Genomic DNA, 15,880 nt, shown 5'->3' with positions numbered 1-15,880 from the left:
AACTTACTTCTCTTTGTAAACCAGATGGCTTGACAAAAATGAAGATGATGGTCAGATTGTCCGAGAATTAGTGCCCGCTGGGGAGTCACCGATGCTAAAAAGTGAGTTTAACTGGGAAAAAAGAAGGTGTGGGTTTGAGCTGTGTATGCACGTATTTGCTTGCTTTATTCTACTTAATAATTTATGTCAGTTCAAAGTAAATCTACTGGGCTTTTTTTTTTTTTGCCATTCTTATGCAAGAAGCTGCAGTAGGTTGCCTGAGGGGAAATGCCTCTAACCCTTAAATCCTAGTTTATGAATGGGATTAATTTGCATAAAAGAGAATAATTGCAACACTATATATGTAGAAAGAAACTTTGATTTTTGATATCATGATTTGTTTAAGAATTGCTTTCTTGCATAGCTTTCTCTGAAGGATCTTGAATTGCCACTGCTTTAGTACAGTAGATTCCAGTGAATAACATTGTGTTCTCAGGAGAAAAATCACTGAAAAGATTACAGTGTCCTTTTCTGGAGAACCAGGGCTCCAATACTACAATTTTCCTTAGAAAACAGCTCTTACAGAGCTCAGGTTGAGACGCTTTTTGTTTTGTTTTAGAAGAAAAGTCAAAGCTATTGAATCAAATTGCAAGTATAAAAAGGTGGAAATCACCTCATTTGCCTAAGCTCATTTTTATGGCTTGGTAATCATCTAACGGTGAGAGGGAGGTTATTTTCTGCTTGTTAGTGTAACTGTTGCATCTCTTATGTTTTGGTGAATAACTCCAAGGTGTGACTGCTTATCCAGTGTGGTCCTAAGATGCTGGATGTATGAACAGAGGAGCAAAGTCCTTTCTGTGTCTGTAGCTGGAGCCCCCCAGCCTAACACCTGTTTGAAGGCAACAGCCTGGCTGAGCACTGGAAATGCCTCTCACATGTCTGTTTTGTACATTGATCTCACTTTAGATGTCAGTTATCACATCAGTGTGAAGACAGGAGATATCCCAGGTGCCAGCTCAGACTCCAAAGTTTTCATCAAACTCTACGGTGAAAAAGCAGACTCCAGTAAAGAGCCTCTCTTAGTCTCTGATAATGATCTAGGAAATTATTTTGAACGTGGTCGAGTGGATGAGTTTACCCTAGATACGATGGATATTGGGAAGGTAAGAATTAATTGCAGGTGGCTCTGTGCTTCGTGCAAGCGGCTGAATTCAGATTCAATATATAGCTAAGGACTGAATGTGATGTAAGAACCTCTGACCTTTGCACTGGAGATTAAGAAATGCATTTTGTACAGGCTATCACACCCCCAATCTAGCATGCATGCTGGCTTGTGAAGAGTGTGTTTTAAGTTCATAGTGAAATACATACATAAATGATTTACATGAACATGGTGTAAGAACAATGTGCTATTTTTATATATTAAGTAAATTCTGTTGTGTTGGGGGTTTTTGCCTTCCCTCTTGATTTTTGTTTGCTTTTTTAAAGATCAACCGAATACTGATCGGGCATGATAATGTGGGTCTCCGGTCTGGCTGGTTCCTGGCCAGTGTCCAGATCACGGTTCCAGTCCAGGGAAGGCAGTACATGTTCCCCTGCAACCGATGGCTCGACAAAGATGAGGCTGATGGAAGGGTGGAGGTGGAGGTGTACCCAAGTGAGATTCTGCCTATTGAGAAATGTGAGACAAAACACATTGAGAAACGTGTGCTTTTTTTATAGCCAGCACTAAACTTGTATTACTAGCATTCCTAAAGGACCAGGACACCACTGTGTCAGACACCAAAACCAAAAATTCCCTGTCCCAAATAGCTTATGTTACTGAGGAGGGTAAATTATTCTGCTGTTTGAGTGTTGGTTTTTTGTTTTTGTTTTTGTTTTTTTTTCCCTAAAGCAGTTGGAAAAACATTACTGAGTTTTCCATCTTAGTTTCCTGAGATCGTATGAAAAATTTATGTCTGGGCAGCGTAACACAGCACAAGGTGCTGTGCTTCTTCATACCAGTGGGTTCTGCTTTTTTCACATTTACCTGCCCCAGTCCTGCACAAGCACATGTCCTGTCCTACTTGTACTACCCTTGTCTGGAAGAGAGAGGCTGTTTGATAAATGAGGACCTAATTCCTACTGTCTATTTGACTTTTATCAGTAGATTTGTTTTCTTTAAGGCTATGGTTAAAATTTTCCTTGGGATCCTGAGAAAGGATGCTGTGTTTTCCCTCTGCTCTGTGCAACTCCCCCCCTTGTGTTATATTAAGGAGATCGTTTAACCACGCTATAGTTAATGCCAAAATGAAATTCCCTTTTAAGGCTCTATTTTGCACCCCTCTGACACTGGCTTAATACTTGTAAAAGGGAAAACTATTAGGTCAGTCCTCAGTGAAGAGTTGTGTTATCTCACATATGGTTTGGATAAGAGCAAATAGTCAGCTACGTGGTCATTTGTTAAGATAAGGTAATTTAATTTTGAACCTGAGCCCTCAGGAATGTTGTTATCTGAGCTTCTCTGCTGATTTAATTGCTTTATTTTTGGACTAGTGATAAACTACGAGGTGTCTGTAGTTACTGGAGACGTGCGGGCTGCAGGCACCAATGCCAAAGTCTTCATGCAGATTTATGGCGAGACCGGCAAAACTGAATTGATCACCTTAGAAAACAGATCGAACAACTTTGAACGGGGAGCCACGGATATCTTCAAGGTATGATGAAGGCAGACATTGCTGCTTCTATGAGGGGAAAGAAATGTGCAGCCAAAACTGAGACATCAACAGGTTAATTGGCCCAGTCATACAAAACAATTGACTTACTAACAAAATTGCCAGGTCTGTCCGTATCTGCTGTCCCGTCTCTGTATTTTCCAGAGGTTTTGTATTTCTTTTGGGAGGTTTTGTGTTTCGTGCAGTGACTTTCATCTTCTGAGGGACTGGTAGCAAAGGTGTCATGGAAGAATATGATCTGATAGCAGTATTTGTTTCCCTTTACTTTCAAAAGGAGGTACTCACGTTAGATCTCAAAAGATCTTAAACTTATATTTTGGGCCTGACCAAATGTTATTGTCCCCTTTCTTTATGTAGTTGGGGAAAAAGAAACCCCATACAGAATATAAGGAATGCTGGCTTTGCCCTTCACCACTGGTACATGTTGTCAGCCCAGCCCTGCAGATGTTTGCTGCTGTAACTTCTGTGAATGTGGGAGTGCCCCATGCACTTTTTACTGCCTGTAGCACGAGTCCAGAGGGCACTGCGCAGTCGCAGTGCATGTCAGAGCCACATCCTTCTGTATTGAAGTAACCTCAGGAGGCACCAACAGCTGGACGGTAAAGCACAGACTCCAGATGGAAGCAGGATTTAAGGCACATCTGTTGTATGTGCTCACAGCACAAGGTTCAGCATGGTGGTGCATAGGTGTCCTCTCCAGAGGTGGGATCCGACTCATCACAGTTAAGAACCTACTTGGAGCTAGTTCTAGAAGTTCTCCGGAATCTTCAAGACTAGGGAATCCTTCCTGTTGTCACTGGCCAAATGAAGGTGCCTTTATCTGCAGTTTTACCACAGTTTTGCAATGTGTATTTTTCAGATCAGTTCAAGTCCTGCTGCCTCAGTTTCTTTCTTTGTAGAATGGACGTTTATCCATTTTTAATGAGATCCTTGGGATTTAAGATGATTAGCACCTTGTAAATGCTTGCTTTTTTAAGACTCCATAATCTTAAGATAAGGTTTCTCTGATTTTAAAGGAAATAAGTTTTCCAAAATTTATGAGTAAAAGCTATTAGCCAATATCAGACTTATGATACAGCCACATGTACAGTGTTCTGTTTACATAGCCATGTTTATATCCTCTCTCAGATGTTTATTGCCAGACTTTAAAGTTCTGCCCATTTTCTCTGATTTTTTTTTTATAAGCACACAATGCTGAAGCTCTGAAGCATAAATAGACAGATTGTCTATCTCTTTCTTGGTATGAATATTTACAGAAAGATGTGGGGAAGAATAAGATTCTGTGAGCTACACACTAATAGGAAATGCCATCAGATACAGACAGATCATGCAGGATTATAGCAAATCTAAGGGCAAAGCAGTGTAAGGAAAGACACATTCTTTATGCCAGGGCAGTTGGATCAATTTTAGTTTTCTGATAAGCATCTTCTGTGCAATTGATTTTGTTTTAATCTACCATAGAAAAAAATGCTTCTAGACTGAAACCTTATATGCCAAGTTGCCAGATTTCAGCCTGAAGCAAATGTTTGCAAGTTTTATAACATAAACACTGCCTAACAGCATAAGTAATCATCAGAAGGAAGTCATGGGTTGTTGAAGGATTTTGTGGAGTAAACCCTTCTATCCAACTTCATTAGTTAGTAATCCAGACAAATAACCTAAACCAACAAGGTTTTGCATCTGCTGTATTGACTAGAGAGATGGGAATCTTATTGATACAGCCTTCTGCCACTGATGCATTGTAATCACTAATGATTGTACCCTCTGCTCACTAGCAAAATGAGAAGATATTCTTCTAATGTTCCAGATGAGAAGTAAGGAGAAGGGCTGTCCAAGCCCATGGTCCTTGTCAGAGATCAGGTTATCTGAGTCCAAGTGTACTGCCTTTTCACTATACCATTATTGATTCTTGCTTGGTTCATGTCTCATGCTAAGTATTAAATTTATTTTATTACTTATTTAGAATCATAGAATCATTTAGATTGGAAAAGACTGCTGAGATCAGTGAGTCCAACTGTTAACCTAGCACTGCCAAGTCCACCACTAAACCATGTCCTTCAGCACCACATCTACAGGTCTTTTAAATACCTCCAGGGATGGTGACTCCCCCACTTCCCTGGGCAGCCTGTTCCAGGGCTTGACAACCCTTTTGGTGAATAAATTTTTCCCAATATCCAATCTAAACTTCCCCTGGTGCAACCTCAGGCCATTTTCTCTTGTATTATTGCTTGTTACCAGCAAGAAGAGGTCAACTCCCACCTGGCTACAAACTCCTTTCAGGGAGCTGTGGAGAGCATTAAGGTCTCCCCTCAGCCTCCTCTTCTCCAGACAAAACAACTCCACTTCCCTCAGCTGCTCCTCATCAGACTTGTGTTCCAGACCCCTCACCAGCTTTGTAGCCCTTCTCTGGACACACTCCAACACCTCAGTGTCTTCTTGTAGTGAGGAGCCCAAAACTGAACACAGTACTCAAAGTTGGGCCTCAACAGTGCCCAGTACAGGGGGATAATCACTGCCCCAGTCCTGCTGGCCACACTGTTCCTGATACAGGCCAGGGTGGTGTTGGCCTTCTTGGCCACCTGGGCACACTGCTGGCTTATATTCAACCAGCTGTCAACCAACACCCCCAGGTCCTTCTCCCCGGGCATCTTTCCAGCCACTCTTCCCCACGCCTGTAGCGCTGCATGGGGTTGTTGGGGCCCATGTGCAGGACCCGGCACTTGGCCTTGTTGAACCTCATACCGTTGGCTTCAGCCCATCAATCCAGCCTGTCCAGATCCCTCTGAGGAGCCTTCCATCCCTCAAGCAGATCAACACTCCCACCCCACCAACTGGATTTAACTCCATTCACCAGAACTCTTTGGGCTCAGCCATCCAGCCAGTTTTTTACCCAGCAAAGAGTACACTCATCCAAGCCATGAGCAGCCACTTTCTCCGGGAGAATGCTGTGATAACGGTGTCAAAGACTTCACTAAAGTCTAAGTAGACAACATCCACAGCCTTTTCCTCATCCACTCAGTGGGTCACCTTGTCATAGAAGGAGATCAGGTTAGTCAAGCAGGACCCACCTTTCATAAACCCATGCTGCCTGGGCCTGACCACCTGTTTGTCCTGTACATGCTGCGTGATGGCACTCAGGACGACCTGCTCCATAACCTTCCCTGGCCCTGAGGTCAGACTGACAGGCCTGTAGTTCCCTGGTTTGTCCTTCTGGCCCTTCTTGTGGATAGGTGTCACATTTGACAACCTCCAGTCAGCTGGGATCTCCCCGGTTAGCCAGGACTGCCAATAAATGATGGAAACTGGCTCGGTGAACACCTACGCCAGCTCCCTCAGTACCCTCGGGTGGATCCCCTCTGGCCCCATAGACCTGTGAGTCTCTGAGTGGTGTAGTAGGTTCCTAACCATTTCCTCTTGGATTATGGAGGCTTCATTCTGTTCCCTGTCTTCCAACTCAGGGGTCTGGGTACCCTGAGGACAATTGGTCTTACTATTAAAGACTGAGGCAAAGAAGGCATTAAGTACCTCAGCCTTTTCCTCATCCTTTGTCACTATGTTTCCCCCTGCATCCAACAGAATATGGAGATTCTCCTTAGCCCTCCTTTTGTTGCTAATTTATTTATAGAAACACTTTTTATTGCCTTTTACAGCAGTAGCCAGATTAAATTCTAGTTGGCCTTTGGCCTTTCTAATTTTCTCTGTGCATAAGCTCACAACATCTTTGTAGTCGTCCTCATTTGGAAAAGAACTCAGGCACTGAGAATCTGATAAACTAGTATGATATTTTGGTATATTCACCTTTAATGTCAACATAGAGACACTACTAGTGAGGAGAGCAACGGAGAAGTAGGGAGCCCAGTAAATATAAAATTAGCTCCTATCCTTGCCATGGTTGTTCTGAATGTCTTCAGCTCAGCCTTGTCAGATGAGATTGGTGATGGGAACTATGAAAGAAATAAACAGGAATGAAAAAGTGAAGGTAAACGTGCACAAAAAATTTATCTTATCCTTGCTTAGGTGGTTTTGGGTGGTAGAGGTGGTGCTCCTCATTTTTAAGTATGTACCTTATGAAGTTAAGATGTCTTATATCCTCCTGGGTGCTGATTTTCCCTTGGTGGCAGAGAGAGGCTGCAGATGTTGTCAAGATTTATAAGATTCGGATAGGCCATGATGGGACAGGCATTGGGGATGGCTGGTTCCTGGAAAGTGTCACGCTGAAGCGGCTTGCCACTAAGACGAAGGAGTCTGACAAAAAGAAGAAGAAGAAAAAGAAGAAGTCTGATGAGGAGGAAGAAGAGGAGACTAAGGTGGAAGAAGGAATGGATGTCTATACATTTGTGGCACACCGCTGGTTGGCTAAAGATGAAGGAGATAAGGAGATTGTGGTGGAGCTGGTCCCTGATGAGGAATCTGCCCTGGAAGGTAAATATCAGAGGGAATGTGTGTATGTGTCTGTATACAGCAGTTGGACAAAGGACAATAACCACACTGTGGTGCTTTGCAGGACCTTTTGCCCAGGCCTGCAGTGTAGCTTACACTGTGGTTTGGTTGATCAGCTCTGGGGAGGAAGAGGAAAGTGGTTAAACTAAGGCAGAGGATGGAAGAGACAGACTGAAATGGGAGTATCCTAAAGGACTTCTATAGGATTCTCCAAGGCTTGTCTGGGACACTTGGGTTGCGAGTCCCACAGGTTACCACTGTGGCTAGTTGTTTAGCAAGCTGTAACTATTTATATGGTTAATAACACGGGCTGGAGATAGATGGAACTGCTCATGTTTTAAGACAGATGCAAAAAAACCACCTCCAGACAAAATCTTAAAGGCGGCATTTTTGGGCTACATGCTTTCATGGTGAGCCATGGATCTGATGAAATATGGCTATATCTGGGGTCCTCCTGATCTGCCTTTGCAATTTTACTTGCAGAGAATACGTACGAAGTCCATGTTCTCACTGGGAACGTGTGGGGGGCTGGGACGGATGCTAATGTCTTCTTGAGCATCTATGGCGTAGAAAGAGGAGACACGGGTGAGCGCCAGCTGAAAAGGTCGAATAACCTCAACAAGTTTGAAAAGGGCCAGGTAATGCATGAACTCAACTCACTCAAGCGGGCAGAAGGCTGCCAGAGCTCTCTCAGTTATCATGCTGGCCATTCATTACAGTCTCTTCTCTGCAAGGGTTGGCTGCTTCTTTCAGCTTAAAGCTCAGATGTGTTTTATTTCTTAAATAAATTATTTAAAGCAAAATGCCTCGAAACATTTTCCAGGAGAAATTCATTTGAATAATAAGCTGAACACCAATTCTACATCGGAGCCACCTTTTGCATCTGCTTCCTGTAAGCATTCTGGTAGTAACGTTTCCTGCCAGGAATACTTGAAACCCACAAACTTTAAATTAATATTGGAGAGTTATTTGTGAGGCAGCTCAAGTATGTCAATATTTAGATTGCAAATACAACTCTAAATGCCCTACTGAACCAGTCAGGGAATAAAAGCAATATTACACAGTGTGCTATAATTACATTACAATCCAATCCAATTAAACAGTATCTCTTTGATTGAATATTTGCCATTAAAATGTTTATGAACAATTAACAAGCTACTATTAATAGACAGGAATTGTTCAAGGAATAATTTTGAATAACGAAAAAATGCAGAAACTATAAGCAGCTGTGGAAAACTTACAATCACAAAGAAGAGCCTAAGGTTTTTAAATAAGCTGTTAGCTGTGATTTATGAGCTTGGCACTGGTGAAACTGCAACCTGCACATGGTTCTGCATTCAGTGGGAAGAACTCCAAGCTGCAAATGTAACCGTTTCTGCTCTTGGGAGTAGAGACCCGAAGTCTACCAATAGTTAATCACATGTTTAAAGTATTATGATAACAAGATCCATCCTGTCACACTAATACAGCTAATAAATGAACCTCATGGTTGTAGTAAAAGACAACAGGAAAAGATTCTGTGGTTTGAAATAAAGCACATGGAGGTCCACAGGAGAGTTTCCGTGGAGTCAATACGTTTGTGTCCAGATCCAGATTCAATCTGGGGGAAAATGCTAAGCCTAAAAGGAATGAGATTTAGGAGAGAAGAGTTAAACTTAGAGGAAGATGAAATGGGGATGAGGTAAAAAAGGAGTGAAGGGTTGTGTACCTCCATGGCTATTACTGCCTTGTAGGATCCAAGCATGAGTGTTAACGGGAGAGCTCACAGCTCTGTAGTTATTTTAGTACATCTACCCTAAGAATACACAGGGGACTTACAAACACCTTTTGTTTTAATGGGGAAAAAATTACTTTGGCCCAATTACTGCCTCTCTTTCCCCCTTTTTGGGGAACAGTCATTTACCTCTTGCCTCCTGTGCAGGTAGATGTGTTCACCATCAAAGCCATTGACCTGGGTGAGCTGAAGAAGCTGCGGATCCGCCACGATAACTCTGGTGCCAGCCCAAGCTGGTTCCTGGAGAGGGTGGAGATTGTTGACCTCAAGGAGAGCACCACGTGAGCAGCCTGTCGCACCCTTTTCATACCGTCAGAAAAGGGGGCCCATTCTCAGGAGCCTGCAGGACCACGGGAAGGCAGAGGAGATGCAGAAGGGCATCACTATAGCTCCTCACCAACTCACAGGGAGCAGGCATCCTTTGGGAGCCTTGTGATGATTGTGCTGTTACACAGGGCCATTCTGGGGTACCTCTGTGTGGGGTTTTGCTGTCCCAGTGCCTCTGCAGTTTGGGAACCGGTGGTGTTTGGAAGGAAACCTCAGCTTTTCTCTGTTTCTCCTGGGAGGGACTCTCCCTCCTGAAGATGTCCCCTTGCAGAGCCTGCACTCATGTGTTTCCTCTCATGGTTCCACTCTGGAAGTCCCTGACCTCACATTTCCTTTGTCTTTTGCAAAGATCTGGGCCAAAAGCAAGTCCTGACCTAAGCAAACTCCCATGATTTTCACAGACAGCTGGGTGAGCAAAGCCCAGGCTGTTAGGAACTTGAAACACAGGCTTGCCTTTGAGCTGGAACATGATTGAAGTCACATGCTTAAAAGTTGCACAATGCCCTGGTGGGTGGGACGGCTCATAGGGACCTCAAGATAGGTCCGCTCTTCATAAACACAAAATGCCTGGGAGACTGGAGGTTCCCTACTGTTATTTAACCTTTTCGGGGAGTGAAAACTAAACGGAATCAATCATATGGGGCTGACTGCCCTGAAACAGCACTTTTCAGTAAGTGGTCACTCACCTATTTATGGATGTAGTTCCCACAAGCAATACCAGAGCTCAAGGATGAAAACAGATGTATTGTTCAGCTTTGAGTAATCTTGTTTTTTTAAGTCGCCTCTGATCTGTGCTTGTTTAATGTTATTAAAGCCTGTGAAGTCCTGTGTAAGTGCCGGGTGCTGCTGTCATTCTTGTAGGTATTATTTTCCGTGCCAGCGGTGGTTAGCAGTTGAGGAAGATGACGGTCAGATTGTCAGGGAGCTGGTCCCAGTGGATGAAGCATTTGTAAAGAAAGATTCGGAAAATGATGGCCAGTCTCTTGCAACGCTGGGCCTGGAACAGAAAGGTTTATGTTAGCCTTGTATTTCTTCCAGTGTGGGGTTGAAAAGGAACCAAGTTATTAGCACTGCTGAGGGCATTAGCAGTTAGTGTTCACTGGGCTGTGACTAATTCTGCCCCTACCAAGAAGTTTGCAGGTGTGAATGAAGTGTGAAGCGCGTGTCAGCCAGCAAGGAGTGGACACTCCTCATTTTTAGGTGATTTAATCATCTTGCAAGATTGGACTCAAAGTGAGAAAGCTAGGAAGATGGATAACATGTTCAGTCATCATTTCTCAACTGAAATGCATGTTTGTTGCTAATATCTAAGGCACAAATCCCAACCTTTTCACATCATGGACTGGAATGGTTGAACATGTCAACATGAAACTGAGCACAGAGCAAACATGACCAGAGAAAGGGAAGAGACCTAAATTTGTCTCACTTTCCATCTTGCTGCTTGTGTCCATTGCCCTCTGAAATAACTTTGCCTCTTTTATGCATTAATTTGCGCAGTAAACACAGAGCAATGATGCACTCCAGGTCTGATGCTGAAAGGTGCCGAGTGTCCGGCATTGGCTTCACTGCCAGTGAAAGGTCTTAAACTCCCCCCTCAGATGCCTTTGAACACATTAATAATTTCCACAAATTGTATAGCCAACAAATTTCCACAAACTGGATAGCCCTTCAATTCAGGAGGACCTTCTGGCTGAGCAGCGTGTTGGAAACATGTGTCTAACTATGGAAGAAAGGTGCCGGCTTGGAAATCTTGAGTAGGTTTTTGCAGCGCAGTGAAGGCTATATTAGACTTTTCCACGATTTTTACGAAGTTTACTGCGCTTGCTAGATGGTGGTGGGATAGAAACCTCCCTAATGATGCAATTGTGAAGGGCGTTTTCATGAATATGAACCGTATATGTCAACGTGCACATACTTTCTGGTATGTGTTGTATGCACATACATAGTTGGTGCTATTAGAATAAAGGTGGTGGGGGGTGCTGTGTTGTTGTTGTTGTTTTTTTTTTTTTAATGAAATAGCAGAGGCAGATTGGAAGAGCCTTACAGATTCCCAGGAAGCAGATGGGAAGGCTTGAGCACATTTCTTATCTGTAGATATGCAGAGAATGTACTGAATGACTGGAGCAGTAGAAGGATCTGCAACTAGATAGCCCAGCTCACCCCAGCAGCTACCACAGCATGCAACAGGAATTAGAGATTACAACATGGCTGTAATCGGTCAAAATAAAACCCAAACCAGACACACATATGCAATGAAAAGTAGAGTGGATTCCTGCTCAGAGTTCACACTCTTAAATTGAGATATTTTATCTGACAGCTAAATCAACAACATACACTGTGAAAGTGAAAACTGGAGACAAGAAGAACGCTGGGACAGATGCCAACGTCTTCATCACTCTATATGGAAGTAAAGACGATACAGGTATGGCTTCACGTGATAGGACAGGACAGCACCTGGATACCTGAAAAGACAGGTCACGGTTTCCTTTTCCTTTCCTCAATACCCATTCCTCACTCCTTTTCAGTACAACTTCACGTCCTCGCAGTCTCCCCATGCATCGTGCTAACTGGGGGCATACCACCAGCTGCTGTAAATCACTGTCGAACTGTGCGATGCTGATTTGCACCAGCTGCTGATCTAAAGGCTTTAATTTCAATTATAGAAACAGCACAGTTGACTGGGACTACATTACTAAGTAGTGAATGTGTTGAATGATTTGCTTTCCTCAGCAATGAATCAGCATGCTCCCAAAACCCAGCTCTCCTCTGCCTCTTTGAGTGGCCCAGAAGTATTTAATCAGCTGATGAGCAAATCCTCTTGGAAGCAGCGGAGCTGTGTGTGCCGTGACTTGGATGAGCGTGACAGGGAACTGATGGGTTGGACCAATTTCTTTAGCCGTGGACACGGCACAGCAACAGCATCGTCCCTGCCAGAGGATCACTCAAGAAAGGATTTCTGTATATTTTGGGTGTTGATGCTGATTTGTGTTCAGAGGGAGGGAGGGAAAAAGCTCAGATCTTGAGATGAAAAGCCATTTTTTACGTTTTAACCGCTTTGCCTGTCCCACTGTTGACATTCCCAGAGGATTTGTTCCACATGCTGAACAATGTCCCTTTGCATTGCCACAACAGGGATAGTCAGCCTAAAGGCCTCAAAGATTAACAAGAACAAATTTGAGCGTGGGAAGGTAGATGAGTTTACAGTGGAGTCTGTGGACATTGGAGACCTGAAAAAAATCAAGATAGGCCATGACAATAAAGGTAAGGTAATCCGCTTTGAAATGTAGTATTTCTAGTGCATTAGGCACATTGCTGTATAAAATAACCTGCCTCCAAGACCCCAAATGTAATTTACCTTTTGGTGACAGATCCTTGCTGTCGTTTCGGCTGTTGCTGCTCCTGTCTTTGCTGCTAATACCATTCTCAATGGCTGTGGCAATAAAAGCACAGTGGTGGCAACTTGCAGGTACCATTGCCACCTCTCTGTAAGAGAGTTTAGTTTTGCAGCCACATCTTTAGAGAGATTTCTCATACATCGCCAAACCTCCTACTTTTTCTTGTCACACATGGGACCTATAGACTTGTCTCATTTCTTTATCAATATTTTTGTTGTATTGATCATCAGGTCTTGGCTGCTTTTTAGTCATGACTGTGTCTCTACTACAAACAAGGGAAGCAGTGGAAGGACACATAGATTCCTTCCCCGTGGGGCACCAAGGAACATGTTTGTTGATAACTCTGTTTTATGACAAAGACAAATTAATCCAAGTAATGGAGTAATTAGCACTTCCACGTGCACATCTTTGACCTGGCACTTATGGAAATGTAAAGCACATTAGCTGAAACCTGGACAATCACTTGCAATGATCTTTATGATGTCTAATCTGTTTTTCCATTGGCAAAAGAGAAGACAATTTATTTCTCAGACGTCTGGAATGCAATGATTCATTTGCTATTGCCTTTAAAGGCTTTGTGAGTTATTCACTGTTATCTCTCCAACCACAGGTAATTCAACTGGCTGGTTTCTGGAATGGGTGGAGATTGATGCCCCATCACTGGGACAGTGCCTCAAGTTCCCTTGTGGCCGTTGGCTGGATAAATCGGAGGACGATGGAGCCATTGAGAGAATTATCTTCCCTGCAGAACTGCAGACAACAGAGTATATCCCATGTGAGCATAATGCCATTTCCCAGGATACACCATCACAACAGAAGATAAAATTTCACTAGCTCATACAGCTTGATAGGCTTGGCCTCTCCCTTGAACTGGCTTTGGAAAATTTATGAAAACATCACATGCCAGCTATTCTAATTACTACAAGAAGGTTCCTCTGGATGCTCCAGAGAAACATTTCCTGTATGTGCCAAATCAAAGGGTCACTAGAAGCCATGTGGCTGTGTACAATTGTCTTTTTCCTCCCTCTCATCTCCAAGTCCTCAGCCCATTCCAAGCTATCTTCCTTCTCTCCAGTTTACCATTTATCTTGCTCTATTCTAGTATTGCTGTTTCTGTTGTCAAAGACACTTTTGTCTTACTTCCAAGCCTTGGTTCCCCCAGTGACTTTAGCATTGCACACCCCTCTGTTGCTGAAAGACCCTCTTCAAGAGGTTCTTCACTGTGGTGCTTTTCTGATAGTGTTGCACCAGTCTGCCTCTTTTAGCACTCTCCAATTTTTCCTTACTCTTCACTTCATTCACTCTAAATAAACAGTTGGGGTAAATCAAATGTCTTTTGGGAGTTCCTTCTGAGTACTAAGCTTATAATTTTAAAGTCTGCTACGGCATCTCAAACTCTTCTCTTCAGGCAATTTCTTTTCCTGTCTCCAGAATATCAAGAATCACATAACATGGCTTTCTTGAAATAAATGATGGGTTGTGCTTCCTTTACAGTGTGCAGGGAACTCGCATCCCTGGGACTGTATTTGCCTTGTCCCTCCTTGATCTGCTTCATTTCAAGTTGTCGACAAATACTTCCTGGCCCACCTTCAGGGGACTATAAAAATTGCCTTTTCGCTTCGTTACGTTGGATGCCACGATGATGAGGGATGAGATCCAGAACCTGAGAGTTGATTTCCACCCCATGCCCTGCCAGGTGCTTCCTAGGTCACTGTGAACAAGTGATATGTTGTTCACACCAAAGCTGTCTCCTATCTCATTGCATCCCTCATTGTATGCATTGATGATATCAAAAGCCTTACCTCCTGCTGTTCATTATTTAGACATCAAAAGTTAGAGCTGCCCAGTCTCTCTTATTCTGCCTCAGTTTCCTTCTTCACAAGTTGTTGTGAGAATAACCACACTGAAGATTATCAGCTGCTTTGGCTCCTTCTTTTTTACAGTCCACGCTGTGGTTCATGTTGAAGGTCTCCTTCACACTGGCTGGCCTACCCTCCAAAGTCCACATCCTCATATCCTGCAGCCTATAAGCTAAAATCATCTTTCTTCTCTGAGGATCTGCCAACGTCATCTCTTTGTGCCGCCCCCATGCATTAGAATCACAGAATGGTTTAGGTTGGAAAGGACCTTGAAGACCATCGAGTTCCAATCCCCCTGCCATGGGCAGGGACACCTCCCACTAGACCAAGTTGCCCAGGGCCACGTCCAGCCTGGCCTTGAACACCTCCAGGGATGGGGCAGCCACAGCTTCTCTGGGCAACCTGTTCCAGTGCCTCACCACCCTCAAAGTGAAAAACTTCTTCCTAATGTTTAATCTAAACCTGCCCTCTTCCAGTTTGTAGCCACTCCCCATTCTTTGACAAGCTATTTTTTATTACTCATGTCTTTCTTTCATTGCCTAAGCTGTCTGGAGCAGAAGAATGGATACTCTTTGCTCCCGTCCTCACTTTTGTCAGTCAACTGGAAGACATAAAGTCTTTGTGTCTGTAAAAATAAATTTGTATATAGATACAGCGAATATGTTCATAGGAGTGAATATAACCCAGAGACCTTGTACGTGCTTCTCATCAGGTTTTTCCATGTTATCCCATTTGATATATATTTTGATGCAGATGTTGACTATATAATTTATTAATGTGCCTGTATAGTACAATGATGTAAGAGTTTCTGGCATACCGTGCCTTACAGTGCATAGTTCGTGCAGACCTGATTTTTGTCAGCAATTCACCTTCAGCCTTAGAAAATAGTCAGGCCTCTCTGGCGAAAAGGTTGCAGCAGGCTCAGTGTCAGCTTAGGCTATTTCACCATTTAAACCATTCCCACTCTGCTATTTACTGCGTTCTGGTTTCCTAACTACTAACCTGGGGGTTTCAGTTTGCCAGAGGTAACTAGAATGGCCTGAGTTGTTTTATGATGACTCGTGCCAGAATTGTTTTGCGCCGAACAAACAACGAAAACATGTCATCGGCTGTCCAATTAAAATCATCCCTGTGGGGATACAACTTCAAAAGTGCCACGTACATAAAATGGGCGTCTGACAGCTGAAAGTTGTGCTGCTAGTGACCTTGTTACGGTGCCTTCTTGCTGATTTGGTTCTAAGCTGATGTTAATATTCAAGCAACAAAAGCAAGCACCACGGACTTCAGCAGAGAAGATAATTTTTAATTCATAATGTGTAGCATGTGATTTTTGGTCTCCAGGATGCCGTCCCCGTCCCCCCCCCCCTTTCAATCATGAGAAAATACTCCAAG

At 43.4% G+C, this 15,880-nt stretch overlaps 1 protein-coding gene across 1 annotated transcript in view; it reads left to right on the top strand.

The window, feature by feature from the left end:
• LOXHD1 (lipoxygenase homology domains 1) overlaps window positions 1-15,880 on the top strand; it is a 161,632-nt gene that overhangs the window by 81,683 nt on the left and 64,069 nt on the right. The window contains exons 14-24 of the mRNA XM_009894748.1: window positions 25-101; window positions 946-1,142; window positions 1,468-1,660; window positions 2,515-2,675; window positions 6,815-7,115; window positions 7,617-7,771; window positions 9,055-9,188; window positions 10,096-10,244; window positions 11,552-11,656; window positions 12,367-12,495; window positions 13,240-13,404. Coding sequence (XP_009893050.1) covers window positions 25-101; window positions 946-1,142; window positions 1,468-1,660; window positions 2,515-2,675; window positions 6,815-7,115; window positions 7,617-7,771; window positions 9,055-9,188; window positions 10,096-10,244; window positions 11,552-11,656; window positions 12,367-12,495; window positions 13,240-13,404 — 1,766 coding nt within the window. The remainder of the gene's footprint in view (window positions 1-24; window positions 102-945; window positions 1,143-1,467; window positions 1,661-2,514; window positions 2,676-6,814; window positions 7,116-7,616; window positions 7,772-9,054; window positions 9,189-10,095; window positions 10,245-11,551; window positions 11,657-12,366; window positions 12,496-13,239; window positions 13,405-15,880) is intronic.

The sequence above is a fragment of the Charadrius vociferus genome, unplaced genomic scaffold (genome assembly GCF_000708025.1).
Source record: "Charadrius vociferus isolate BGI_N301 unplaced genomic scaffold, ASM70802v2 scaffold151, whole genome shotgun sequence".
NCBI lineage: Eukaryota > Metazoa > Chordata > Aves > Charadriiformes > Charadriidae > Charadrius > Charadrius vociferus.
Note: the sequence above shows the minus strand (reverse complement) of the source record. Positions and strands in the feature narration are given on the sequence as shown.